Raw genomic sequence first — 27,570 nt, forward strand, 5'->3', positions numbered from 1 at the left:
CACACAGAGGTGTGTGGGCACAGCAGCCTGCGACATGGTGGTAAGACGCTGACTGTTTAATATGCCATAACATGACAGTTACCACGTCTCTTCCACATGTTTCTCTGTCCTCTTTTCTTTCCTTTATTTCTTCATCTTCCTCCAGCCTGCCACGTGCCATAGCTGTGCTGCTTCCCCTGCACTGACTCCAGACTGTCTGGACACTGCTGCTCCTCACTTTTCCCATTCAACGTATTATAAGCAGAGAGGAGAAGGGAGCACCCATGAGAGAAAGCAGAACTAACTTATCCATGAAGAACCGACCTAGCTGCACCCCCAGTCTGCAGCCTGGCTTTAGGGTAGGGGCTCCTTCCAGATGTAGCTCTCCTACAGCTTGTGGAGGAGTGACACAAACTGGTGCTTGAGGTCACATCCTGGAAAGATAAGCCTATTATTGCTAGAAAGAGAGCGTTCACAATTCTCTTGAAAATCCATGGAGGAGATTCTGGGGTTTTTTTGTCTTGTTCAAATGTCATGCTCAGAGCCAAGCCTTGATATTGAGATTGCTGATTTCTTACAGTAGTCTTGGGTGAATGCCAGTGGTATGTTATGGATAGTTCCATCAGCTCTTATACCTATTCTTTTCAGACCTCAGTCAAAATTAATTGGTGTGGTGTTTCTATTGCTGTCCTTTTAAAAGATTGTGTTAAAGCAGGCTACGCTTTATTTTGCGAGGTTAGTAAGGCTGTCCACAAAGAGACTTCATCTTGATGTGATGTCTCTGTAGAGATTACAAAACCTTTTGACATAGTAGCACAAAAAATTTCATACTTACTCACTTCTTATGTGCAGAAGCATTAGTGTAGGAGACTCAAGTTTTTAAATGGCTACCCAAAAAAAAGAAATCATAAAAGGCTAAAGAAATTCTCTGGCTTTTCAGATGACTGCTTGAGCTTTCTACCTGTTAGTTATAACAAGGTATTTCAGTAGTTTGTAAACTTAAAAAAACTTTCTTGGAGTCAGTAGTATTTCTGTGAGGTTCATGACCCCTTTATATTTACTATGAAGTGAAATAAGGCACTGGTTATAACCACAGGATCCTGTAGTTTGCATGCATGTATATATGTGCTTCTGTTAACAGAAAATATTTTGGAGTGTGTCTCTGTGTTTTTCAGCTAGATGCAAACTGTCTAAATCAGGCATGAAGCCCAAGCTAATACAGTGTACCTTTCAGCAGGGGCTTTATTCATGAGGCTCAGAAGAACGTGAAATAACTTTACATAGCTTCTAGTCAGCTTGTAGCTTGGGAAGAATGCACTTTCATCTGCCTGTAGGGCTGTGTACACATGTCCTTGATCTAGAATGATACGAGTAGGTAGGGAGTAGGGAAGCAAATTGTAATACTGTAATAAAATTTTCAAATTTTCAATGCCTTGTGACTTCCTCCATCTGGTTCCCAAAGCTGTTCCAGGAGTATAGGGGTACTGGCATAGCATGTCACCCCTTTCATGATGCGTGTTCTGTGCTCTCAGACTAGCAAAATGTTTACTCAACTGCTCCATTTTGAGCGTATGTTTAAATACCTTGCTGGAGGGGAGTGTAGGTCTTGGAATTCCACAATACCTTTGTAACCTCCAGGTAAATAGAAGGTTGTTTTGGTTTTTTTTAATGAGGTTTAGCTAAAAACTTATTTAAATCCAAATGGAGTACCAAGCCTACTTATATTTATATAATTTTACTGGTGGCACCAAGACTTAAGGAAAAATCACTTCCTCCATGCCATAAGGTTAGAAGAAATTAATGCTGCTTGGTATCAATGCAGGTATGCAGCATAAATGAACACAAGCTCGAACCAGGCTATCTTCTGATAGACTAACACAGTTGGAAGTGTTCTTCCATTTATAAGTTCTTAAAATAAACCAAGGGAAAAGAGGTAGGATTTGCTTACTTACTATCACTTACAATAGGTGAATTGTAAGGTTCTTGCTGCAGGTACTGCTAAGCATACTGTAGCAATTAGACATCACAAGTAAGTCATACTCCTTCCTCTCTGGTGCTAGTTTTAAATGGACTGAGCAAAATAAGTCATTCAGCCTTATATATTTGTTAATATATTAATAGGAAAATCAAGATTTCTGTATCAGACTTGGCAAGCTTTATCAAACTAATGTCTTACTGCCATGTTTACTTCATGAAGTTACTGCCTATTAGTGTACACACATGAAGACTATTTTCTAACTAGGCAATTAAAATGGTAATAATTGATGGCATGGATTTATAGTTTGGGAGTAGGGGTACACTACAGGCTTTTTAAAAGTTACTATTTTTGACATTTGAAATAGGACAGGTTTGATAATGAGACTTGGATATGATACATTCATTAAGTAGAAACTAAAGTCAGTGTTAAAAAATTCAGCTGTCCAAATATGTAAAATTCTAAGAAGCACAAAGCCTTTTGTTGCTGTGGGTTTCTGTTTAGCATGTCATTCTATATCTTTCATCAGATTTGAGTACAGCAATGGCTGGGACCACCTTTATTTTCCACATCAATGCTGTGCCTAGAACTGCGGGTTCTGGGACTCTTATACGCTACAGCAGAACAAATAAATGACAATAAAAATAGTGGTTTCAGAAATTTTAAAATCATTAATCTTCCTTTTTGTAGGATTTTGGAGCAGTTAAAAGCTTTTGTTAATTTTGTTTCCCCCTCTCATAAAGTAGGTAGTATTACCCAGTGTTACAGGTGAAGACAGCAAGCCAGAAGCAGTTACAGACAGCAAGTCATTATCTGTCATGGGAAGCAAATACAGCTTACTTGGTCCCCAGTGCTTTGCTTTAACTGCTACATTGGGTTTCGTCCTATGTTCACTCAATCCCAGCTACCTTACTAATGAGGAAAATTGGCATTTATCAGGTGTTACAGTTGAGAAGTGCATAACCACTGAGCACATTAGTACTCTAAGAGTCTTTTAAAGAAATGATGCTAACATATATTTTTCAAATAAGCTTTTCTGTGCTGCTAATATTATAGATTGTTAAGGCAAGAAGAGCTTTCATAAGATAATGTCTACAAGTGTATGAGGGAGGTATTGTAAGGCTTAAGGTTTTTTGTGGGTAGTTATTTTTGGTGGTGTAGCTTAGAGCAGCTGCTGGCTTTCCTTCACTTAGATGTATTTTAACATTTAGACAGATGAACTTGGACCTTGGTCCTTCTTTTCCTTGTGTTTTTGTGTGTGTCCATAAAGTAAAATACATTTACTAAAACATGCTATAAAGTAAATGTTAATTCTTGTACCCATCCATTTGTCTTGACCCACATATAGTTCAAGTCATGTCAAGGGATGCCATGGCAAGACCTTCCTTAAAATCATGGGTGCAGATTCTCCATTATTTAATGTATGGGGAACATGAGAATTAGCACTGTGAATGTGTGCCTCCAAATGTGAGACAGGATCATTGTATGTAACTTGTCCTTTAGTATGAGAATCCAAAGTTTTGTCAACTGGCTGGGTTATCCCAGGTAGGCAAAACAGTATTCTGTGTGAAGTAAGTGTGACTGTGGTCAGGGGTAAATTTGGGGTGAATTTGACTGTTTAAAAAGAAATGTTGATGAAAAAGGAAGAAATTAATTACTTAATACTGTGCATCAACAAGCATCTTCTATAAGGCACAGCAAAGAAACACGGGGAAGGCTCTTTAGAATAGGGAATGGGTGGAACCAGTTACAACCACCAGCAGTCTGCAGTGAGCATTAACTGGCTGAAATGATAATATCAGGGTTATACCATGGAAAAGAAGTGAACAGAAGCCAAGTGGAAAAGTCTTGCAAGAACACCTTTAGCCTCAGTGGTGGTGTTGCCATTACTGGCCCGTAACATTTGCCTAAAAGAGTTCTCCCTGTCCGTGTGGGTGCTCTAAAAAGATAGGCTTAGCCTCATCCAGTTGGGAAGCAGCTTTCAGCTCCAGCAAGGATCCTCCCAAAGAGCTGAGACCTGGGGACCACACTGGTTCACACTGGTGAATTTTTAAGGTTGCTGACCTCTTTCTGCCCATCCTCTGCCTCAGGTAGATGCTTTGCTCAAAAATGGAGCTGTGGCCCATTAGTCCCATAAGTGTCTGTCTTTACAAAACATTAGGCTGTGCCTAGGTTCTGCTGACAAAGATTTTGAGCTGATTCTGTTCCGTGAATTAAATGGCTTGGTTCATTTGAATTTTTATACATCTCTGACTGGGACACTCTAAAACAGTGGTGTCTTTAGTGTATGAGAATAGGATTTTGGAAAAAAGACCCACATAGAAAAAAGTCTGAGCTTGTCTGGTGTAAATGGATGTACTGTACCAGAATCACTGGTTATATTGAGTGAAAACATAGACCAGTCACATTTTGTGTAGCGATGACCATTTTCAAATTTTGCAGCTGATGTGAGCAAGCAGTAATTGGCAGGTATTATTGGAGATTGTCTTCCCAAGCATCTGATGGCAAATGGAGAAAAGTACTATACATACTTAAATGAACAGGACTACTTTTTGAGGCCAGGAGATCGTCAAATCCATTCTTTAGGATAAACCTGTCCTTCAGGATGAATAGCTGTGAGTTTGTGCAATAAGTATGCTCCCTTTCTGCAGGATGGGTATAATTTTTCGAGCTAAAGAATGTTGTTTTTTGCAAGGCTTTGCTGAGGTTTGCAGTTTTGGGGTTTTGTTTCCTTCTCTCTCCTTAACAGAGAAGCTCTTGCTGATAGCAATGCCAAAACAAAGGGCTAATGGGGACCAGTCCCAGGAACCGTGACTGTCAGGGGACTCATATCCTTGGCTGCCAGACCTGAAACTTCTTATAGAACTTTTATGCTCCACATGTTGTTTTGTAGTTATCATCCTGATGAGACAGGCTATGGCATCAAAATGACACCGGCTAATTAAATGTCAGCAGAATCAGAAGCTGTTGCAAGGCTTTTACACTTAGATTGCCAAGATTGAAACAGAAGCCAATGACGCACATCACCCTCCTTGCGGCTCATTAGGATGGTATATAACTCTACCTTCAGCCAGCTACAGTATAGAGAGACAGTATGGAGGCTGCCACAAGGGCTTGACACTAATGAGCGCCTGAAAGATTAAACAAATGTCTGTGGCTGCTGTTAGGTCTCAGGTTAAAACCTTGGCAACTTGTGCTTCGTTGTTAGGTCTCAGGTTAAAACCTTGGCAACTTGTCCTTCAACGTTTCTTTTTCTCCCCTTCTCCTTGGAAGCATTCACCTCAGAATCCTGTTGTGACTTTGATAGGGATCTACATGGGGACCTCTGTTTTCCCTCTGGTGTCCTGTTGACTTAGGCTGCTAAGAGCTGCTAGGATTCAGGCTAGAGGTTTTTACTGTAGGCTGGCCACAAAGGTTTTAGTTTATTTCCATTCTTCTGGTTCTACTTCTCTAGAGTAAGATCGAGTGTCTTATACATATGTGTGTGTTTTATTATATGCAATATTAATGAGGGATATATCCTTTGGCTCTGGTGATTGTGTATTTCACTAGTGCACAGGTGGCTTTAATATTTCTGCTTTGTGGGTTTCTTCTTCTATCTTTAACTTCTGTTATCCTGTGTCCTTGTGTTTTGTGGTTTACAAGATTTTTTTTTTGTCGTTGGGAAATATGTTGTATTGGTGCTGGGGCCCAAACGTTACACCAGAAGAAATATCTTTTCTTTGTCAAATATCTGCATTGTGAAATCTTCACATTAGTCTGTGGTTTTACTCTGAAAATTGGCTGCGGGACAATGACATACTGTTTAAGACATTCTTTGCTCTCAGACTCTATTTGCAGTCCTGTATTAGGAGTAAACATACTACCTTTTTATAGCTATCTGAAGCAGGGCAGACTGGGGAGAATGACTTTAGTTCTCCTTTGATTCTGTATCACAAGCAGGGCAAGTTACTTAACTTCTCACTTTAAGAATGGGTCTTCATTTAGCCATATCCTCAGCTGGTCTACATGGGAATGCCTCCACTGAAAGCAGGCAAGCAGTACTGATTTATACTAGTGGAGAACTTGACCTGTTGCCCTCAAATCATACTCTTACCTTAGAGATCCCAGATTGCATTTGGCACGCACAGTCTTCATTAAGAGTGATGATACATGGGCGAAAAAGAGGATGGCTTGACTTAAAGCTTTTCTATTGAAGTTGCATGGAGGAGCGTTAAGTAGAATTAAAAATCATTTCACTTGTACACTGAGTAAACTCAATCCAGAAGCCATTGAGAGACAATAAATGTGGAACCGCACAGTGCCATCTTTACAAAGTCACTCTTCAATGTAGACTGCACTTTCAGTTGCCCTCAACCACAGGGCATACATATTGTCTGCTCAGAAATGTATGTAATGTTGCTACTTGCTTTGTTCAGATTGCAGCAAACTGCCCTTATTAAGAAAGCTGAATTACACAAAGTGTTAAGTTGTAATAGTCTACTGTAGGTGAAGGCTTGCTCTGGAGGCAGAGCTGGGGCTTTTCCATTAGAGGTGACCTTCAAATGAACCAAAGTGCTCTTTTTCTTATATCTAAAGCACAACTAAAACATTTTACTCTAAGCTAGGAGGAACTTGCTTTGTTTGTTTTGAGGGGAAGTGAGGGTAACCTTGGCAATATCATGAAAGTGAAGTCTGGTCTTACTTAATGTTATCAGAGCAGTTCTAATAGGCCTCAGATATCTGCATTGTGAAATCCTACACCTTAATTAAAAACAGGGGGAGCATCTTCTGTAACAAGACATACTTTTTTATCCCTCTCAATTGTTCAGTAGTCATTGAAATAATTACAGGTTAACAAAAATGGAGAGCATTAAACAGAATGTCAAAATATGTCTGGTCCTCACAGTTGCTCAGTTTTAACTCTCATCTCCTCTGATGTCATAATTTAATTAGGTATTTCAGTCATCTTAAGAGTTTTCCAGAATAGACAAGATCTGAATTTGTAGTCTACAAATAGGCAGGACTACCTCAGTTGCCATCCTTTTTGTTTCACTTATTTAACACAGTGCAGAAATCTGAAAATGAGGTCCACCTTGCACTTTTTCCGAGGCAGCTATAAGAGTTACTGGTTAAAAGTGTCCAGCTGTGAAATTTAGTTTTAGCAGCTGATTATGCTTTTCTGCACCAAAAGGAGGTGATCAGTTACTTATGACCACCAGTAGTTTTACAGGAGTAAAACACCTTCAGACCTGCACACGGATAAACATCTAATCAACCTGGGGTTAAAGAAATGGTTTATCTGCCATTATGTATGGGCAAGGATTTTCAGAATTTGTTTCATGAATGATGATCTGTGGTAGCCTTAAATGAAATTGGTCTTTCTAGGTTTTTCTATGAGTCTATCTGCAGAGCACCATTTAGCTGCTAGTTAGTTGGGTAAAGCAGCATTATTTGTGAATGTCTGATGAGGAGAGAGATGAAATTTCTACCCTTTTGCTCTCCTACCGGGAACTGTTACTTTATAGATGTCAGGTGAAAGTACTCTCCTGAAGGCAGTAGCCATAATACAGAGTTGGAAAGAGTAACTCACCATTTTACTTTTTCTTCTCTCTGTTCCTATACCCCTAAATTATTTTTTTAAAAAGCTATTTTGCTCTGCTAATTGGAGGGTGAGGCAAACATTCAACAGCATGATTGAAAAAGCTGGAAAATCTCACCACTGTAATTATTTGAAGGGAAACATCTCTCAGTTCCTGTCCATCTCCACAGTTCATAACTGCCCTGTTTTGTACCCCGCAAAGTATATACATCAGACCCCTGCAGAGACTAGGAAATGCATGTCTTTTGTGAATCTGTCTTTTGATAGATTGCAGCTTCAGCTATTTACTTGCTATGTTAGTCTCATATGTTTTTGACCCTGAATGACCAAGTTATGGTTTTCTGTGTGTTGTGGAAATACCTGTTGAAAAGGTGGGATGCTAACAGGGTTGGCTACAAACAGACTTTTTACTTTGCTATTGCTGTAACAACTAACACCACATAATGGCCGTATTCAAGTGCTTGAATCATGGAGGCTGAGCCATGATACCGAGTTGCAGCCAAGGACTTAAGCCTCTTTAATGTGCTTCATTAAAAATTGGTAGATGGCTTATCCCAGCCTCTACAAGTGCAGCGTATGTACAGTGGCCGTCTTCCAAGCCATACCTGCATGTAGCAAAGCTGGTGGTTGTATCATAGATTGGGTGGTGAACTGCATCCAGCTTAAGGGGTCACAGTGTGCAAAAGACACCATGGCACTATACTGCAAACGTATGAGATGAGACTTAAGGGTGGGAAAACATGAGGAGGGAGCCAGCGATGCAAGTCTCACACTTCAGGTCAGAGACTGAGCTGGTTTCCATGTAGTTTCGGTAGACTCTGGAGAAGAGGATGAGCCCACTCTGGAAGTATCAGCCCATGAGTTACTTTCTGCTTGGTGCCAGAGGACGGGAGGTTGACTGCCAATCAATGTTTTCTAGTCTTATGGCTTACAGAAGGAAATATATCCATACTTAAAGACTTAAAACAGTGGTTCCCCTTACCGCATTGCCCCCAAAACAGGAGTCGTAAGCAGTTCCTCCTTTTGTCTCTGCTAGCCTTCCTTTTCTTTAGAAGCCACATGTTAGACAGCAGAAGATAGCTATTTTGCAGAGAATCACTGTTCTGAATGAGAGAAACCTAGAAAGTAAAGTGCTTGCTAGCAAAAGGATTTTGAGAGTTCCTGAAAGGGGTATGCCATTCACTATGTCAGGTTTATGTATATATTTGGTATGTGTATAAAGTGTTGGTGGCTTTTAGAGGTGAACAGTTCTCTTGCTGTGTGGATTTGGGATCCATACGCTTGCTGGTTTGTTGCTGGTTTTGGTCTTTCTCAGACTGGGTCTTTACAATGTTGATGAGCATGCCAATAAGGTCTTATTTTGGGTACAATGTTTTATCTGCCTTTCATAGAAGTTGCATGTGGCTGGGACCTTCTTCCTTGTTATGCTGTGAAGAAGACTAGTTGCAGTAACTCTGCTCTCTTTTTCTTCCGTTTCCATTGAACTTTCTTGTTATCTTCCCATAATCATGTTTGATACTTCATCATCTCCTTATTTCCTTCCATCCTGTAGTCTCCAAAATTTTGCTTACAGTAATCATAGGAGGCAGTCTACAAGTGCAGTTGTGTCATCCTGTTGGAACACTCTGGATTGCATACTGCTGTCCACATCCTATGTCCAGTATGGTCAGTGTACACCAAAACCCAAATGTGACCAAAGTATGCATTGTGCCGGTTTGGCTCATGTAGGCACAGCTGGCCATGACAGTTTACACATAGCCTGCAGAGATGTTTCACACCCATCCCTCTCAAATTAATTTTGTTCTGTTGCAACACATTTTATCTGACCTGAACCTTCCCCACACATACTCTTCATTTTTTTTTTTGAAAGCAAGCTTTGCCTGCGAAAGAAATTATGAAGATGACAAATGGAAGTAAAGCTCATTGAAATGTTAGCAAGTAATTTTGTCTTCTGCTGGCTTTCCTCAGGGATAAAAGAACAGCAAAACCACAGCAAAACCAGTAATAAACTTGTTATGGGGGCTGCAAACATAATAGTGATAGAGATCACTTAACAGTGGTGGTTTCTCCTATGTGATAATGTCGAGGTGTTTTATTTCTCCCTTCCCTGTGAGGTAGATCGCTATTATCCATAATCTGTAGTGCGCACCACATGGAGGCTGGGGAGGAGAGGTGGTGTCTCAGAGGTTACACGAGGCCATGGAAGACCCAGCAACAGAATCCACAGCGTCTGGACCACCCAGGGCCCTGCTCATGTACCACAAGCCATCAGGGGAAGATTAACTCTAAACCCTTTTGGTTGCTCTGTACAGTATAATCATCTAAATTAAATCAATGAATACTTGATTTGAGAGTCTCCCATTGCTCCATCCCTGCTGTTCCTAATGTTTGTTAACAGATTGCTTTGTGGTAGAGTGCAAAGGTGCCGCTCTATAAAACTGTAATGACTTCTGGAAAGGAAGTTGCCCTGTGTATTGCAGAAAGCACCATTCAGTTTTGATTGGAACATGGGGAGTTGAGAAGTTGTTATTACTGTTAGTACAGCCAGTTGGAATAAAAATTTCTGCTCAGTTATGGTTAAGATGACATTTCCTTTTTCCTTGCTTTCCCTCTGTCCTTGTTTACTGATGGAATAGGAGTGTTCTCATTTGCCCTGGGCAGGGAGCTGGTGTGTGGTAAGCTCCTGGCACGCCAGGGAAGAGGATCTCATTTTCTGTCTCCTGTCGTCTTCTGTCTCTCACCCATCCTGTTTGCTACTCCCTTGACTTTCTCTTTGCTGTTGTTTCTCGGTCCTTGGGGTTTTCTGGTCAGTCCCCAGGCAGCTTTTTTATCCTTTCTTGCTTCTAAGCAGAAAACGTGTTCAGTGAGATGACCGGGGTTTTCCCTTGTGAGGGTGTTTGGTGGTACCAGATCTCACACTGCCTGGCTCCAGGAGCCCAGAGACTGAAGGGGAAGAAAGAGGAAGAGATTGCGGCTGTAAATGAGCCCCAGCTGCACAAGTCTGTTTGCACAGCAAGGTGAAACTAATCTGAACAGATGCAATTATTCTGCTGTTGCTGGAAGTTATATTTTGTCTCATTTCTCTGTGGTGAAAGACCACTGGCCTTTGGGCTGGCAACCCACACTGCAGTACATCTGGTTACTGACAGGGTAGAGATGAAGATAGTTTACAGCAGATCTATTTAATGTCATGCATTGGACATCAGGTCTGTACAAACAGCTCTTGCCTCACTTTTGCCAAGGTCTGTAGTTCAGCAACTTCCAGGGCTGTGCAGTGGCCTGTCTTTGCTCTGACACGCTAGACGGGGCTGACTGGCACACCAGAGGGTTGGCTAGTGAGCTGCAGCTGGGGCCTGGGCTAAGGGCAGAGAGGGCACTGTGCAGTGCTATAGCTTGCAAGCGCACTGCACATCCAGTTCCCTCCCCAAAATGAGCCCCAGACCCCAGCGCGCTCCCAACTGCTGCCTAACCCAGTGCCCTTGCCGCATCAGGTGTGCCTGTGTGCCAGGTATCTCCCCCACCAGGTAACAGCCTTACCGCTGCCTTACAGCTGTGAGAAGAAACTCAAGAGAATTGGTGACAAGGGTAATAGTTTTTTAAATAATGTTGTTTCTGGGTTTTTAGATGTTTGTAATACTTCTTAATAGTAATACTGTAAATATAAAGTGTTTCAAGGCACAGAAACTATTTGTGTCTTTATTTGTGCTTCTTGGCCAGTTATCCAGAGCTTATAGTAATACTCCATCAGCCTTTTCTAGAAAATCAGTTTAATGTGTTTGACACTGCCAGTGAACCAACTCTTCCGTGAAAACCCTGGTTGCTTACAGGACTAAGCCTCACCCATTTAGATCCTTTTATACCATTCTAGTCATAAAAAGTCACCTTTACCCCCCGGTTTTGGCAGTTTGAAAATGCTAGAGAGTGAAATAAATATCACAGAATTTGGGGGTTGTCATCCTGCTGTTTCTAGCTCATATTTCTTGGACTCCTGTCCTTTTTTGGGCCTGAAGCAAAGCCTGGTGAAATCGGCAGGAATTTTGACAACTGTCTTGGCTGCATACTGGGTTAGATCTCATGCCTCTGATGAAGATTGGCCTACAGAGGAGACCCTTGCAGTTTACAACTTATAACCAGGGACTGACATGTTCTTGTAAAAATATGGAGGGGGTCTGTGTTTTACAGAGATAATGAAAAGTGGAGAATTACTTTCTCTTTTCCCAGCAATTTTTCCACACGCACGCACATATGTACATATGTGTTTTAGCAAATCAATCTAGTATCCCAAGTCAAGGAGTTATTGACAGGCTGATGACATGAATGTTCACAGCTTTAAATCACTTCTTCTTTGAAAACATTTAAATAACTGCATTTTTGTTCAAGGAAATCTAGACTTTAAAACAAAAAGCCTGTAGGAAACCCATATATTGTTAATTGCAAAAGATGGCTCTGCTGTGGTTTTCCATGCTGCTGATCATATATGGAATCCCAGATGACTAGCAGATCTGATTTTATAATCGTGTTGTGTGAGGAGTTTAGACTGAGTATTACTTGTAATTCTGTCATTATCTCTGCTGTTTCTTTATTAATGCCTTTAGCGGTCTTGGTCTGTCCTCAATCTTTCACATTTTGTACTGATGCTTTATTACAGTGTTTTCCAAATTTTTTAAGTAAAAATCTTTCAAGATGAACAACAATCCTTCCTGGGGAACTGACTGAAAGCCAAATGATCTTTATTCATATAGCTATTGCCTTACACATCCCCTCTTTGGAAATCACCCTTCCATTGTATGCTATTGCTTTCTTGTTCCTACATGCCTTGATGAGTAGTAAAATAGTATTGACATTTAAAATATTGTCACTGGCATGGTTGATGGGTGAATGACTGACTGACTGAGAGAGTTTTCTCTTCAGAGGTGATTTTTCAGGGCTCTTTGCAAATTCAGGCTCTAGTGATGGATATTTTTTGTATCAGTTACGCTTGCTGTGCATTTTTGAGCTTTGCTTTGCAAACATAAATGGGGCTGTTCTTTTCATTATAGTTGCTATTGTCCATGCCCATCCAGTGTCTTGTCCTCCAGCTGCCCCAAAAGATTTGTGCAGCACTTCGGAAATAACACTTAACTACATCACAGGAGTTAAATATGAAAAAATGTCATTCGGAGCTCGCACGGCCTTTACATGCCAGTCACAGACTGTCACCTAGGGTGTATTATAAGCTTGGATAAGCTTTCCATATTTTAGGTTCACAGTTTGTCACTACATTGTTATTTTCATTGCTATGTCTTTGATCTCACAAAAAGCTCTGTGCTGGTCAAGGAGTCTGTTGACACAGTCCCCTATGCCCATGTGGGCCTTTGAGCTCATTACAGAGCAAAGGAAGGATCATGAAAGCAGAGCTTCAGAAAACATTGTAGTTGCCAAATAACATAGCATTTCTAAAGCTGTTCTGTGTCTTACTGTGGGCCTCTGCTTCAGATCTGAGCTTTCACAGATTACTGTCCACACCATTCTTTCATTGACGTAGCTGTGACAATACAGAAATATTAGCAGTACTTACTATTCTGTCAATGTAGAGAAATCCATCCACTTAGGAACTGCAATACAAGCAGAAAATAGACCCTTTGCCCTGAGGTTACTGTCTGAAGGTCTAGGCCACAGAAGGTAAGTGGATATAGAGAGATGGGGAAGCAGAGAGAAATGAAGTTACGAGCACTTATTGCCTAGCACTACTGCTGACACCTTTAGGTAGGTTTCCCTTCTGAAATCTGCTGTAGTTCCTCCAGCTTGGTCAGCAGTCCCTGGTCATTTCTGATGTGTCTTTACTGGCAGATGAGGTGCTAGCACGGAAGATCCTGGCCTGTTCTTCAGGTGATTTCGTCTAGTGCTAGTGTCAGGAAGCCCCAGCTGTGTGGTGGTAGGCTCTGTACACACATCAGTGCACAAGGCAGTCGCTGCCTGATAACACGCCCTAAGTATAAGTATAATGAAGATCACTGATCACACTCTTTTAAAGTACGTGGCTGCTGTTCACATGAAACCTGATAGTGAAATATGCACGGCATCAGTGCTGTCTCAAATCAGCAGCAGTCTGTTAACGCACTGTGCTAGTCAGTCCCATTACAGCACGAGAGGGCTGACATGGTTTTTGTTTCTAGTCCATGTGGTGAGGGAACTTCTGTTACTGATACTTACTGGGAGATACGTTTACAGTAAGTGTTACGGACAGTTAAAAGCGTATCAGGAAGCAATACCTTGAGATTTCATATGGTTAACAAATGGCATTTCCAGTTCTGTATACAAATCCAAGTATGTTTATAGGAAATTTTTTGTGGTACTAATGGAAATTTCTGAACCTATACATGTCCCTTTCTCCAAACTGGCATGGCATAATTTTAATATGAGAAGAACTATCCCTATATCCTTGACTTGTCATTTATTAGAAAACTCAAAATCTTAATGGTTGACATTGGAGAAAAAAGGGTAAAGATACAGGCAAAGTTCCTCTGTATTACTGAAGATAAAAAAGGGGGAATATATTTGCTTCTGTTTATGCTAATTCATCACTCCAAGCAGGGTGTGATTGCGTTCTGTCTAGTCAGTTCTTTTCTTCGTATCTTAAAGAAGAGATATAGCCAAAGTAAAGGGCATTTGGAGATAGACAAGGAAAATAATTGAGTCATAGAGAGTCTTCTGTTTGAGGAAGGATGGGAAAGATAGGGATTGTTTTAATTTAAAGAAGAGACAAATAAGAGAGGACGTGATAGTAGTGTACGGAATGATGAATGATACAGAGAAGGTGAATCGGGCACTCTTGCTTGCCCTTTCGTAAGTACAGAAGAAGAGGGACATTCAATAAAGCTGAAAGGCAAAATAGTAACACTGTTTAAAGGGAATTTTTAAACAGTAACTACCTTGTTTTCACAAACGCGTCTTGTTTCTTCATGATACTAGAGCGTGTATTGAGAGAGATGCAAAAGACCTCTAGAAAATGAATTCAAGTTGTCCTGCTAAGCAGATGTTGTGGGCATACTGCAAAGACTACTGACTGGATCAGGTTATATGGCTCGTGTGAAGGAGAAGAACTAGTCAGATAGTCTTAAAGAACCTTTTTAGTCTTAAAAATAAGTGGAAGCTGCGTAAGATATTAATACGTGTAATGAGACTATACATACATTTGCTAGATAGAGTAAAAAAATAACTATTTAAGGCAGAAATCTATTATTGGTGGAAAGAATATTGCTCTGCAGTTGACCCCCATATGATTTTTTGCATGTCTCCCTGAATATCTGCTCGTGAGCCTTTTTTATAAAAGGCTGATGTTCTGCCACATTGGCTCAGGGCTCTACTATCAGGGCCAAGCAGACTTCTGTCCATGAGGAAGTTGTAGGAAGTACATTTATTCTTCCTGAATATTTCTTTCCTGGTATTCTCTTGCTTTGGGATATTCCATTTATTATTATTCATCTTTAATTAATAAGTTTGTATCAAGATCAAGGAGAAAATTTATTTTGATCAGTACATTCTAGAGAACTTCAATAGAGTAAATTGTATATGTACCTCTCCCCCTCCATTCTTAGATAAAAAGGGGATGGTGAGACATGCAAATAGCTTATAAACAAGTGAGATTACTTTCTGGTTAGATTATTACAATATCTGTTTAGATCCATTGTTACTTTTAGACTTGATCCCTGACATTCTTTTTGTAGATTTACAATTATATTATAATTCCTCACGATACTGTGTTATTTCATGTAGTACAATCCTAATCCACCTGTGGTGATCATCACTTCAAAGCCTAGTTCCTGTGGTCATTTTGAGTGCTGTACCTGCCTCGTTTCTAACATCTGTGTCTAGTCCATTGTGGCGATGTTGGTGTAGTGATTAAGACCTGGATCACATCTGCAAAATAGCCTTTCCTTTCCTGCCTTGCTTTCCCCCACCTTAAAATAGGTGAAAAAAAAAGAGTTTCTGGATGAAAACCACTCACTATGATATAGGGAAAATTGCATTGTTAGTAATGTTTCCTCATGCCTTGTAATTAGATCTTTGTTTCTCACTGGCCTAAAGGGCATCATGAATGTATTTGCTGACATTCTTGGTGTTAAACTTTGTGCAGCTATCGAGCATTTAAAGTATTTACTATTCAACAAGAACAGATGTATTTTATGAATCATGTAAAGTCTATAATTTGTAAAAGTTTATATGAGATACATATTTTTGTGTGTGTACATATGTGCTATGTATATAAACTGTACAGTTAAGAACGTATTTGCCTGCCACTGCAGTCCAGCTGCCTCTGAAATAGTTATGGACATTATCTTGGCAGCCCTGAAATACCAACCTACAACATGGTAAAGAACAGTTTAGCCATTTGAAATTGCAGGGAAAATTTAATTGTAAATGTAATTACATAGACAGAGGTATGCAAATTTAGGTCTAAACTTAAGTGAAAAGAAGCATTCGGTCTAATTTTTTGGCATTTGTCAAAAGCCCTCCAAAAACCATCTAGGCTGCAGGCTAAGCTGTCTTTCATAAATCTGAGCTGAAGACTTGCTGCTGACTTCTTAAGACTAAATTATTTCTATTGTTCTCAAGTAATTAAATTTTTGTTGTTATCTGTGGAAAGAGCCCCACTGAGTTGAGCATGTAAGTATATGGGGGTGGGGGGAAGGAGGATTTGTGTTAGCGAAGATGATAAAGCTGAAAACATAGCAGCGGGATATAAATCAGATTTTTTTTTCTTTTTCTAGTTGGCTCGTCACAATAAAACATTGCAACAGATGCTGAAGCCAGGGTCAGATCCAGATGAAGGAGATGAAGCCTTGAGGTATTATGCCAATCATACGGCACAGATAGAGGTAAAGAATTGCTTACTAGAAGATTGAATATGAGACAAGTTTGCATCTCGTGCATGGTGTATCACCTCTTTTTAAGCTTCTGAACAGCAAAGCTTATTCAATTGGTGTAGATAATTTATGAGAAGGAGAAGGTTGAATAATGTGCTTTTGGCTATGGGAGAAAAAGGAATGCACCTGTATTAAAAGTGGCTCCAAATAATCATTTTACAGTAACTTTCCTGTTTGTTACCAAACCTGTTTTGTTAAGGAAATAATGACTGTGGATAGTAGCTGTGTCATGAAGTCAAGAATAATCTTGTATGGTACATCACTTAAATAAATAATCATCGGTTTCAAAGCCAGTGATGCTAACTGATCAAATTAAAAGTCTGGCTAGAGTACAAAGAGGTTTTGAAGTGGTGTAGACATTCGGTATGGCTTTTGTTTAAAAGACCAAGGCTTGGCCTGGTTCATCAGTTCTGTTCTCTATTTTAAACTTTATGCCTGCCATGGATTGGATTTAGATCAAGATCCACAGAGGTATTTAGATTGTTAACTCTTATATCAGTTCCTGTGCTCTTACAGATTTCATGGGATTATAGGCATCAAGATAGGAGTTAGGAACTGTAGTATCTCTAGACCTTAGTGACTTTGTAAGGACGAGAATTTCTATGGTGCAAAGGCAGCTGCTGCGAGAGACTGCAGGAAGAGGAGGCACCTGGCTCTCTCTTGGAAGTGCTGTATCAAGTCCAAAATTGGCCGAGTATGAAAACTGCACAGTATGGTTGCACACCAGCCCAGCCTGAATCCAAGCCAATAATGTTACCTTCAGTGGGGTCCCAGGCTCCATCAACATTGGACCTGAGCTTGCGTGCATTGGGAGCAGTCTTGACACAAGTGCCTCAGGTCTGTATTGTCCTGGCTGCCATCAAGACAGGCCGTGGCTGGGTCCTTCTCTCTTTCCCACCGTCCTTTTTGCCTGATACTGGTCACGTTATCCCACCACAGGATAGATGGAAGCTCCATGGCTGTGGTTGTCCAGAGGGCGGCTCAGTGCTTCTCTTCACATATTTTAATATTTGGGGTGCTTTTGAGGTATCTGTTAGCAACTATCAGTGAGTTACCTGGGTAGGTTGTAAATTTAGGCATTAAACAAGCAATGCGGTCTGCTTTTATGTGGCCAATATCCTCTTCCTGGTGTAGTTTCTGAAATCTGCTAAAACCCCATGGCTGCAAAGCCTGTTCCTCGAGCAGATAGGGAGGCCTTTATTCTCAGGGAGGCTTTTAAAATGTCATTCTGCAGAGCAGCACCTGCAGCTTATCTCTTCATTTGAGTCCCTAACAGAACTGAAGATGTGCTGTCAGCTTCCTTCCCTCACCCTACCAGGTTAGCTGCTAGTCACATAGTCTCATTGCACGACTGCTGGCCTAAGACACAAGTATTTACTTAGGACACTTCAGAACTGCCTGTTCAAACGTCACATAATGCACGTGCCCATGGGCAGACATGAGAGTAATTATCCTTCTTCTCCAATGCAAATGTGCTTGACTATGTTACTCCTAAAAATGACTGAAGACAGGTGGGGGTTTTAGTATGTTCACATAATAAATATGAATTGACAGAGAGAAGGGAGGGTTCTTTAATGCAGAACTGTAACTGGAAGAGTGAAACTCAGCCCAGCATTGCTGCTATATCAAATGGATGTTTGCTGGTCTTTCTCTGAAAGCAGTCTTAAACCTGTTCAGCATTTCAGATATAGCTCCTCTATATCAGGGTATCTCATTTGTCTGATTTGAAAGTCAAATAGTGGGGGTTTTTTTCACTGGTGGCTGTTTAGAGACATGGGTCTAGGAGTCAAGATGGGTTTTCTACCCATTTCTATATTTTTAGTAATGCAGAGTCCATGATCAGCATGGGGAGGCAATTTTCATGACAGTGTGGTGAGATGGAATAAAATCTAGCTCGCGCACCGATAACTCGGTAGGCCCCGAAATACAAACAATGCAAAACCTTGTTTTTTGCCAAGTAAGAAGATAAAGACAGACAAGATATGGGTGCTGTCTGAGTAACAAGGTGCTATTTTTGCATGTTCACCTTCACAACTTATCTCATCATAGAAATAGACTCAAGGTGAGAAAAGAATTTCGTGATCTGAGCAGAAAGCTCCCAAACTTCTGCACTGTGTACTGGGAGAGATTAGTTTCTATTTATTGCAAATTGAAGCATTCTGAATTAGAACACTTTTATATTTGGGGGAAGTTTGGACCTAGGTTTTGCTTGAGACATATATTCACCTCCTTATTTTGAGGTAGGCTTTTGAAAATAGAAAAACAGTTTTACTTTGTTTTAGGATTCATCAGTTCAACTTCACTGTAATGTTCAAATAATTTATGCATTAATTTATAGAAAAAAGGGGAGCTGTGAACAAGAAAAGATATGACAAAATGGTTGGAAAGTCACTGATCCTGAAAAAAACGTACGTTTTATTTATAGATTGTTCGCCACGATAGAACAATGGAACAGATTGTATTCCCTGTCCCCAATATTTGTGAATTCCTCACTCGGGAATCCAAAAGTCGGGTATTCAATACAACAGAGAGAGATGAACAAGGGAGCAAAGTCAATGACTTTTTTCAGCAGACAGAGGATCTTTACAACGAGATGAAATGGCAAAAGAAAATTAGGAGTAAGTATTGCAATTTCAAAAAATAGCTTAATTATGCTAAAACCCTGCTTTTAAGACTTCAAATACTTTCATTTTAATAGTACGCTTTTCTCTGTTCACTCCGATAGTGCAACAAGCAGAACTGCTCAGGGCTTGAGAGTGTAGGTCAGTAGAGTATAGGTCAACTGAGACACTCGCATGCCACCATAAAAGAGGCATAATATGGAGCAGTTAGTAATATAAGTAATGTGTTCAAGATGATGTTTTGGACTCCCAAAAGCTAAATTGAGGGATGGATGAACTGGGTGTAGTTCTACTAAACTCAATAGAGTTGCACCTAATTAAGCCAAGGCCCCTAATATTTAACAAAAACATGTGTAGCTGCATATTTGAGGTTTGAAGATTCCTAAAAGACCATTAAAAAACTTGTAAATGTCAGTCACTTAAAAACATCTCTCACCAGAACCTCAGCTGCTTTAAATCTGCCCAATTCCCGTAGAGCCAGTTCCCTTCTGCCAGTTCACATCAGCCTTGCTTGACTAGGCTGCAGTATGTCCCAGTTTGTTAGCCCATACTGGTGTATGTCCTGGGGTAGTGGGAGAGCCACAGGTACCACCGTAAGCTGCTCGCAGATCTGACAGGCACAGTCAAGATCATGGGGGAGACATAAAAGCAGGGACCCAAAGAGGAGATGCAACAAAGCCAAGCCAGGTACCCTGAGTTTCTTGTTTAGTTCACTGGTGGGCATTACAGCTGCTGGCCCACACCAGGAACAGGGCTGCTGCTGCTGCCCACGTCCCAGGGACAAGAAGCTCCTGCCAGCTCAGCCACTGTCAACTCTGCCCTTTGCTTTTGAAGCAGAGAATCAAGGCTGCAAACTAATTCAGCATCTATAGTATCCTTGAGGGATAAGGAAGAAAACTATATTTTATATATGTAGACGTATATAAAAACACATGAGTGATTACTTCATTCACTGCTAAAATGCAGATGCTGTTAGGGCGGCACACATCAGCTGCTCACAGCAGCATTACACAATTGATTAGGAAGGAAGTGAAGAATAGGATCTATGGTCAGCACAGCAGGGAGTTTGGATAGTCAAAGCAATATGGTTTAATGTTGGTTTAATGTAGCATCCTTAACATGATGGAAAAATGAATGTTGGTTGCAGTTTTTATAAATGTCAATTCCCAGGCTGTAATTTTCAGAGGCAGTAGTTAAGTCTTCAGCCTGAACCCTGTCAGCCCAGGTCCACTTCCTTTGGTGGCACTGTAAGAACTTGTCTGTACTGACAAACCGGCCAGAATAGAAGTTGAAAAATAAATTATTCCAGAATAACTCCCTATCTATACAGTCTGTTTCGGAATAAAAGTCACTGTATTGTAGAAAAATTGCTTCAGTAACAAAATCATATCTGTGGGCTTTGCTTAAGAAATACAAATAAAAGAACCCAACCCTATACTTACATAGACCAGACCTGCCTAATGCTATAAGTAAAAAAAACAGGTTTATTTTTATTCAGAACAGAAATTCCTCAATTCCTTTCATCAGTGGAATGGCCTACAAGTCTCTGTGTGTTTTTTTTTTTTTATTTGAAAAGATAATACAGGTTGAGGCTGGGTTCATTCTTTAGCCAAGTGTCTGTTAGCATGCAGTCTGTGTCGCTTAAATTGACAGATGGCATTTTCCATGGCTCCAAATGCTTAAATCTCAGCAGTCAACAGCATAAGGTTATCACAATGAAATCTGAATATTTACCTAATCACAGTTAAAGTCTATTTAGACTAAAGCCTGAGACAGTCACATGCAGTTGAAGGAGTCTGCTGTTTATAAAAAGTTAGCTGGGTGCAGGCAAGTCAGGAATATGCTCTGCATACTTACAGGAGGTTCTTGGTACTTTAAAATCTAATTAATAGGAATACATCATGTTCGAATAAATAAACCTCTCCGGCTAGAGATTTTTTCACACTTTTGCACTTGTAGAATCTTGTTTTAAATGTTCATTTAAACATATTGTAGTGCAGTCATATATATGAAGTGCTTACCTGGGTCTTAGTACCCTCTGATCTTATTCCTAGCCTTTTTGGTGAATCGTTTATGTGACTCTGCACACAAAATCTTAACCCTGTTTTGCCCTATTTCCCTTTTTAGTCTTTTCTAACTAGGTTATAAGTTCTTTGGGATATAGACTATTTCTGTGTATTTGTACAGCACTTTGACACATGGAGATCCTGGCTTCATTTGAGTCCTTTTAAGCAGGAGTATAGAGCAGACCTGTTTGTCAGAAGGTAACCTTGGACATCTGAGGATCATAGTCAGAAAATAGTCAGCTTTCATAGAACCAAATCCCAGTCAGACTAAATTTTACCTGCTCCCCAAAGTAGATCAAGATGTATTTGGTTTGACAGAAGTGGGGAAGATATGGCAATTCTGAAACCTTGCCTATTCCATCATTCTTTGAATAATGTCATCAGTGTACTTGGTCCAAATGGGTCATCTAGATGACCCATTCTGGGTCTTCTGGTTGACTGGCATGCAGAGTGCTAAAATCCATTTGTTTGTTTCGTTTTGTGTCTCCATGCACAGAGGCTAGTTTCAGAGGCAGGTGAAAAGACTCCTTCCCTAAAGATCCAGTCCTAAAATCTTAGCAGAGGCAAAACTCTCATATAGAATAAACTCTGTTGGGATCTTTGGATTAAAAGCTGTGCTTGAAACTATGTTTTATGGCAAACTTATGTTTGATATTTGTCTATTTCAGTTTATTTTAAAGATCTGCATATTTTCTTCATTAATCTGTATTTTTTAATTCCCTTGAGGCCATTACTCATGGAGTTCCTGCCTGCTTTCATTTTATTGATTGCTGCTCTTCTCCCCTTTCTAGATAATCCACCCTTGTTTTGGTTCTCCAGACACATTTCTCTCTGGGGAAGCATTTCCTTCAACCTTGCTGTATTCATCAATTTAGCAGTTGCTCTGTTTTACCCCTTTGGAGATGATGGAGATGAAGGCAAGTGGAGTTTGATTTTATTTTTCCTTTTAATTTTAGATGCTTTCAATTCTAAGGTAACGGTTATATAAAACTGCATCTTCAGGTATGCTCATATCTGCAGAAGCCATTTAGTATCTTTTAAGTAGATACCAGATGTTGTCTGAAATGTGGTAGTTGATCTTCTGTGTGTCACATGGCCCATACGATGTGAAGTAAAATAGACAGAACATAGCTGCTAAGCTGAAGATTATCTAGATGATCTGAGCTAATTCTTTTTTTTTTTTTTTTTTTTTTTTTTTACATTGCCATATTGCAGTGTACTACTGCACACATTCAGTTACAGCTTCTGAGCTGAAGAAGGATTCCTGGCAGCTGCAGAGGGACAGAGATTCCTTAAAACTGACCAAACTGAATGACTTGCAGTCTTAAAAACATATGGAATAGAAAGATTTGAAAACTAGCTTGTTGGCTTTTGACTATTCTGTTTATTGGGATAAAAGGATATTACTGTTGCAGAGTATAAACACATTATATATAAAGATATGCTTAAAACCTATGATTCTGTCTCTGCTTCATCACATGCCACAGGAAATATAGCAAATAATAAATTTCATTAAATAAATGCAGCAGACTAGCGGGAGGCCTCTTCGAATCCACAACAAGCTTAATTGGGATAAAGGAGAGTAAATAGTTCAGAATACTGGTAATGGGAGTAGAGCCATTCACCTCTGGGTCTTTGATTCGTGTCCAGTCCAGTCAGTAATGTGACTGAAAGTCACCTCTGTCTGATGGCATGTGGACTGGGCTGGTGGAAGCAGTCCAGCTTCTAGTAGATACATGTGCTTTTCACAAACACCAGAGCTGGCACAAGCAAACATTCCTGTTGGCTGGCTAAACAGAAAGGCAGCAGATTAAAATATATTGGCATGGAGACCATGTTGCCCTTTCACCCTGCGGGATGGTCTCTGCAGGTCACGGCACAGGCACCTCCATAGCTTTGCGTAGCAAAGTTTGCAGCTCTGTGCCGTGTAAAAGGGAAGCGTTTGTGCTTTCCTGTTTGTAAACTGAAGAGTCACTCGGAGCGCACACACATTAAAGCCCATGCAGGGTGAGAGGAGAAATAAAGAGTTAAAAATAAACCTTTTAAGCTACTGAATGTTAGCTAATCTTTACTCACAGAAATCCTCTGGTCTGCCATCAGTAGGTATTAATACTTACTTTGAACTGCAGATTTATATAGTATTAGTTTAAGTGGCCCCAGTAATCCAGTGATTTCAGTGATAGTGCATTTCAGGATTCCAGTTCCTGTTGCTTGTAAAAGCAAAAGCGATTCCTGAGCAATAAACAATAGGTGTGGCCAAATGGGACGAGCAGGTCATGAGGCAGCCTCCTCACTTCCAGCTTCCCCGTCCACCAAAACTTGATCTCACAGCCAGAGTTTGTCTCCCATTTTTCCCCTTTACCTTCTGTAAATCCCCCCATACTCAGATGTCTGAGGTGTCTGGGCTGATCTAATCGTCCCAAGAATGCTGCCTTTCAGTAGATTTCTGCAGTTCTTACATCATATGACATAAGCGAAACTGTGCTCCAGATGAGGACTCCTCGCCTCCGGCGTGCATGTCTGCACACGTTACCAGCGTAGGTTCTGCGACCTGAAATTGTTTGACCTGCAGTAGGGAAGAAGAAAAAATGATTTGTTAAAGAAACACTGAGTGCTTTGGCCTCACCTTTCAGATTCACTTGGAAGTTATTTTTTAGGTTCTGTTAAAAGTTTCCAAATCTTGTTGGCGAAGAAACTAGCAGAGCCGACCTTGAACCTCCTGCCAAGGATATACACTCCTGAACTTTGGAGAAGTTCGGATGCCATCTGAATGTTGAGGCTAGGGCCTCATCTCATTGTTTTCTAATCCCACTGATGCTGCTCAGCTGTGTATCTGTTGCCAAAGAGATAGCATGATTTCTATTGTGAGTCTAGCTAAATTTTCTATTCCCTTCTCCCCCGTCACTGACCTCTCAGTTCATCTGATAACAATAGAAGTCAGTGTACAAGAGTGACAGTGCCCTGCGATCTGAATGTGCTTTTTATATCACAGCAACATGGTGTGTTTCCAGGGCTTTAAGCAGAGGAGAGAAGGAAAATAGGGGCATCGCTCAAAACTCAGGGAGAGCCTGGAGCCAGCATCTTGCAGAGCGGCGAAGAGACTGACTCTGAAGGCAGCGGTTCGCGTGCCCACAGGAGCTCAGCAAGACGCGGGACCCACCGCCTCCCCAGGAGCAAGGCACAGCTATTCAGCTACTCTCGGCAATGCAGATGCTGCCTGCTCCTGCCGAAGTCCCTGTGGCTGCCTCCCGCTGTGGCAAGTGCCTTGCTCCCGTGCAGGGGCGGAGGTTCCCGCTGAACACCCGCAGCCGTTCCGAAGAAAGCTGCTTTTCTAAAACCGGGGCGCTTTGGTGCTGTTGGGGATCAAAACGTGACACTGCAGCGTGGTGCCACTTGCTGCGCCGCCCCGAGGACTGGCTATTTCTGTAGCTGAGCAATCATGGAATTAGACCGGAGGAGCCCTAATGATCCCTGCAGAAGGGAGCTGATTAGTAGCTTGCTCCAGAAGGGTAAACTGTTTTATCTCTGAGCACTCCTTGGATTTTAATGGAAATTTCATTAGCTGCTCTTATTATTACCTGCACAAAAATCAACAATACTATGATAATAATAGCTCTTGCTGCAATTAGGGCAAGTTGTGGTCAGCAGTTGTGATGCATGAATCACGATTTTTGTTAGCTGTATTGGCAAAGGAATTGATCTTTTGGATCTGTTTCTTGGTGAAAAATGGAGTCTCCAAAGATGCCTTTCTCAAATCTCCCTTTCTCCTCTATACAGGCACACTCTCTCCGTTGTTTTCAGTCCTCCTTTGGATAGCAGTGGCGTTTTGTACAGCAATGCTGTTTTTCATCTCCAAGCCTGTTGGTATTCGACCCTTTTTGGTGTCTGTTATTCTCAGGTCTATATATACTATAGGGCTTGGTCCTACCTTGATACTTCTTGGTGCTGCTAATGTAAGTACTTAAAAAGCAAGCAGAATTTCCCTTTCAGCAGAATCACAGATATTAAGGGTCTCCTATTAAAAAAAGTCCTTGATTAGAGCTGTGAAAAGAACTTCTTTTTCTGGTTCACTAGTTAAGCCAAAAAAAAAATAATCATTTCCAGTCATCCTGAAACAGCAGTATCAGCGAAGTGGGAAGCTAAGAAAAGAGCTGTTTTGGTTTTGTGCATATGCAAATATTTAAAAAATAAAAACAATATGAAATTTAAAGAAAAATTGCTGAATAAGGGCAATCAAATTTACAGTTTCTCATGTTAAAAGAATAATTTTCACTACTAATACACTCAGCAATATTGACACAAGTTTGTGAGATGTTTCTGTGACCTTAAATATAATTTTGACTAGAAAAAAGTTTTCAAAATTAAAAATTCTTTCAGCCATTTGCCAGATCGCCTAACTTAGGCATGAATAAGTTTGCAAGTTTACTGAGCTTGGTAACATAGACAGTCATGCTCACAAGTCATCTATTTAGATTTCTGCCTGACTGCTGCAGCTCTAATTCACCTTAGCACAAAGTATTGGGCTATTTGCCACCAGTTCTCTGAGAATTTCACATACTTAACTACCCAGACATATAGTCAAAGGTAAAGGCAAGTAAGCAGCACTTGCCCATGTCAAATTTGTGAAAGAAAAAAATATGTTGAGTCCTCATTGCTTGTCCTGGACTACCCAACAGATGAGGATAGCCCCTTTCGTATTTACTTCTGCACTGCTCTTCGCATGCAGGCAAAGCTCAGGAGCAATGAAGAATCTGATGCTGTTGCTTAAATGCTATACTTCAAAAATGCCCCCAGTATTTTTTTTTTTAGGGATTTTAATATAGAAAAACACGATCTGAAGGAAATAGTAGATCTCACACGCACCCCACACACTTTCTGTTGTGTTACTATTGTTCTCTTTGTAGTGGCATGCCTTGCTGCTCTTATATAATCTCGGGTCTAAACTCAAAATTGTTAGGAATTCACTCCCCAGTTGTTTTTTTAATGCCTTATGATATTAATCCCACCCTACCTACTCACTAATGTTATAGAAATAAATCACAACCTAATGAGGCGCAATGCAGTGTTAGAGGGGTGACGTACTTCCACTTACTCTCACGGGCTCATTCCCAGTGTACCTTGGGAGCTGGATTTCTCTCATCTCACTCCAGCTATCTAAAAGTTGTGCATTTAGTCAATGCAATCTATCTAGACTTTTTGCACGCTACAGCAATGCAAACAATAAATAACAGCATTTTTCTGATGGAATAAACCTAGCCTTTCTTGCCTCCCACAGCTTTGTAACAAAATAGTGTTTCTGGTGAGCTTTGTTGGGAACCGTGGAACTTTCACCCGTGGCTACAGAGCGGTCATCATGGACATGGCTTTTCTCTATCACGTAGCATACGTCCTGGTCTGCATGCTGGGCCTCTGCGTGCACGAATTCTTCTATAGTTTCCTGGTAAGTATATGCTTCTGTGGAGGGGAAAACTTTGCAAAAATAGAAAATACCGTTACCCATGCAGCTGTCTTCAATTTCTTCCTGACAATCAAGCCAAATCATGTGTATTTTTAGCACGCCGTTGTGTTGCTGCCTCGTAGGAGCTGCTGTTTTCATTAGAACCTGTTTCTGTTAGGACTTATTTTATCTGTTTTAGAGTTGAAAGTTTGCCCCTTTTTTTTCAGATGATCATCATACAGCCCACTCCTTTCTCCCACCCTTCCCCAGCATACGTATATTCTGTGTCCGTTCTTCCTGTATCTTGTGTCAGTCATAATCTCTGTGGGACAGGAGTTGTCCACTGGTGTATGCGTCATACCTATACCAAAGGATCCCATTCCTCAGTTCATCTTGCAGCCCTAATAAAATAAATTAAAAAAAAATTACTTGGGAAATGGGGATGGCATGCCTCTGGTGTAGCGGGAAGATTCATCACTTTAAATGTATCCCACTTCATTTTCTTTTGTTGCCATTACCCAGATGGAATACCTTTTTATAATATGATACAGGTGCAGTGAAAATGAATCATACAAAATTATGCTAAACTCAGCTAACTGCTTCCTTCATGCTGAATAGCAGTAAAAGGTGTTTCACTGCTCTTGTTTTCTAATCCTTTTGCTTCATACGGGAACGTTTGAAACTTGTAGGGAGACTGACTAAATTGTGGTCATTTATATGGGTTCACTTTCCTGTTGTCATATTTTTCTCAGTTTCCTGAATAGTGGTGAACTCCCAGCGTTTCACAGTGGTGTGTCAAGCACACTAAGATTTTCAGGGGTTCAGTCCTTACGCTGGTAGACCTCCTGTTGAAGTCAGGTTTTCCAGATCTTGACATTTAAAGTCAGCTTCACAGTTTGGGCAGATTTCAAAGGAGCCAAGATTTTGTGGCTGTAGCTGCAGAACCCTTTTCAAATGGATATAACTCTTCCGCTTAAAAAATGCACAGCAAATTATCTGTTATTC

The 27,570-nt window shown here is 40.6% G+C and overlaps 1 protein-coding gene across 13 annotated transcripts in view; it reads left to right on the forward strand.

Annotated features, from left to right (window-relative positions):
* Nucleotides 1-27,570, forward strand: part of ITPR2 (inositol 1,4,5-trisphosphate receptor type 2) — a 286,834-nt gene that overhangs the window by 217,733 nt on the left and 41,531 nt on the right. For 12 of the 13 annotated variants that reach the window (XM_049822308.1, XM_049822311.1, XM_049822316.1 and 9 more), the window contains 5 exons: nt 16,286-16,393; nt 18,867-19,059; nt 21,920-22,045; nt 24,906-25,081; nt 26,404-26,568. In XM_049822308.1, the coding sequence (XP_049678265.1) occupies nt 16,286-16,393; nt 18,867-19,059; nt 21,920-22,045; nt 24,906-25,081; nt 26,404-26,568 (768 nt within the window). Of the gene's footprint in view, nt 1-16,285; nt 16,394-18,866; nt 19,060-21,919; nt 22,046-22,343; nt 22,535-24,905; nt 25,082-26,403; nt 26,569-27,570 lie in introns of those variants that run through there. The other variant, XM_049822321.1, reaches the window with a different exon arrangement.

Source organism: Accipiter gentilis, chromosome 18, assembly GCF_929443795.1.
Source record: "Accipiter gentilis chromosome 18, bAccGen1.1, whole genome shotgun sequence".
Lineage (NCBI taxonomy): Eukaryota > Metazoa > Chordata > Aves > Accipitriformes > Accipitridae > Astur > Astur gentilis.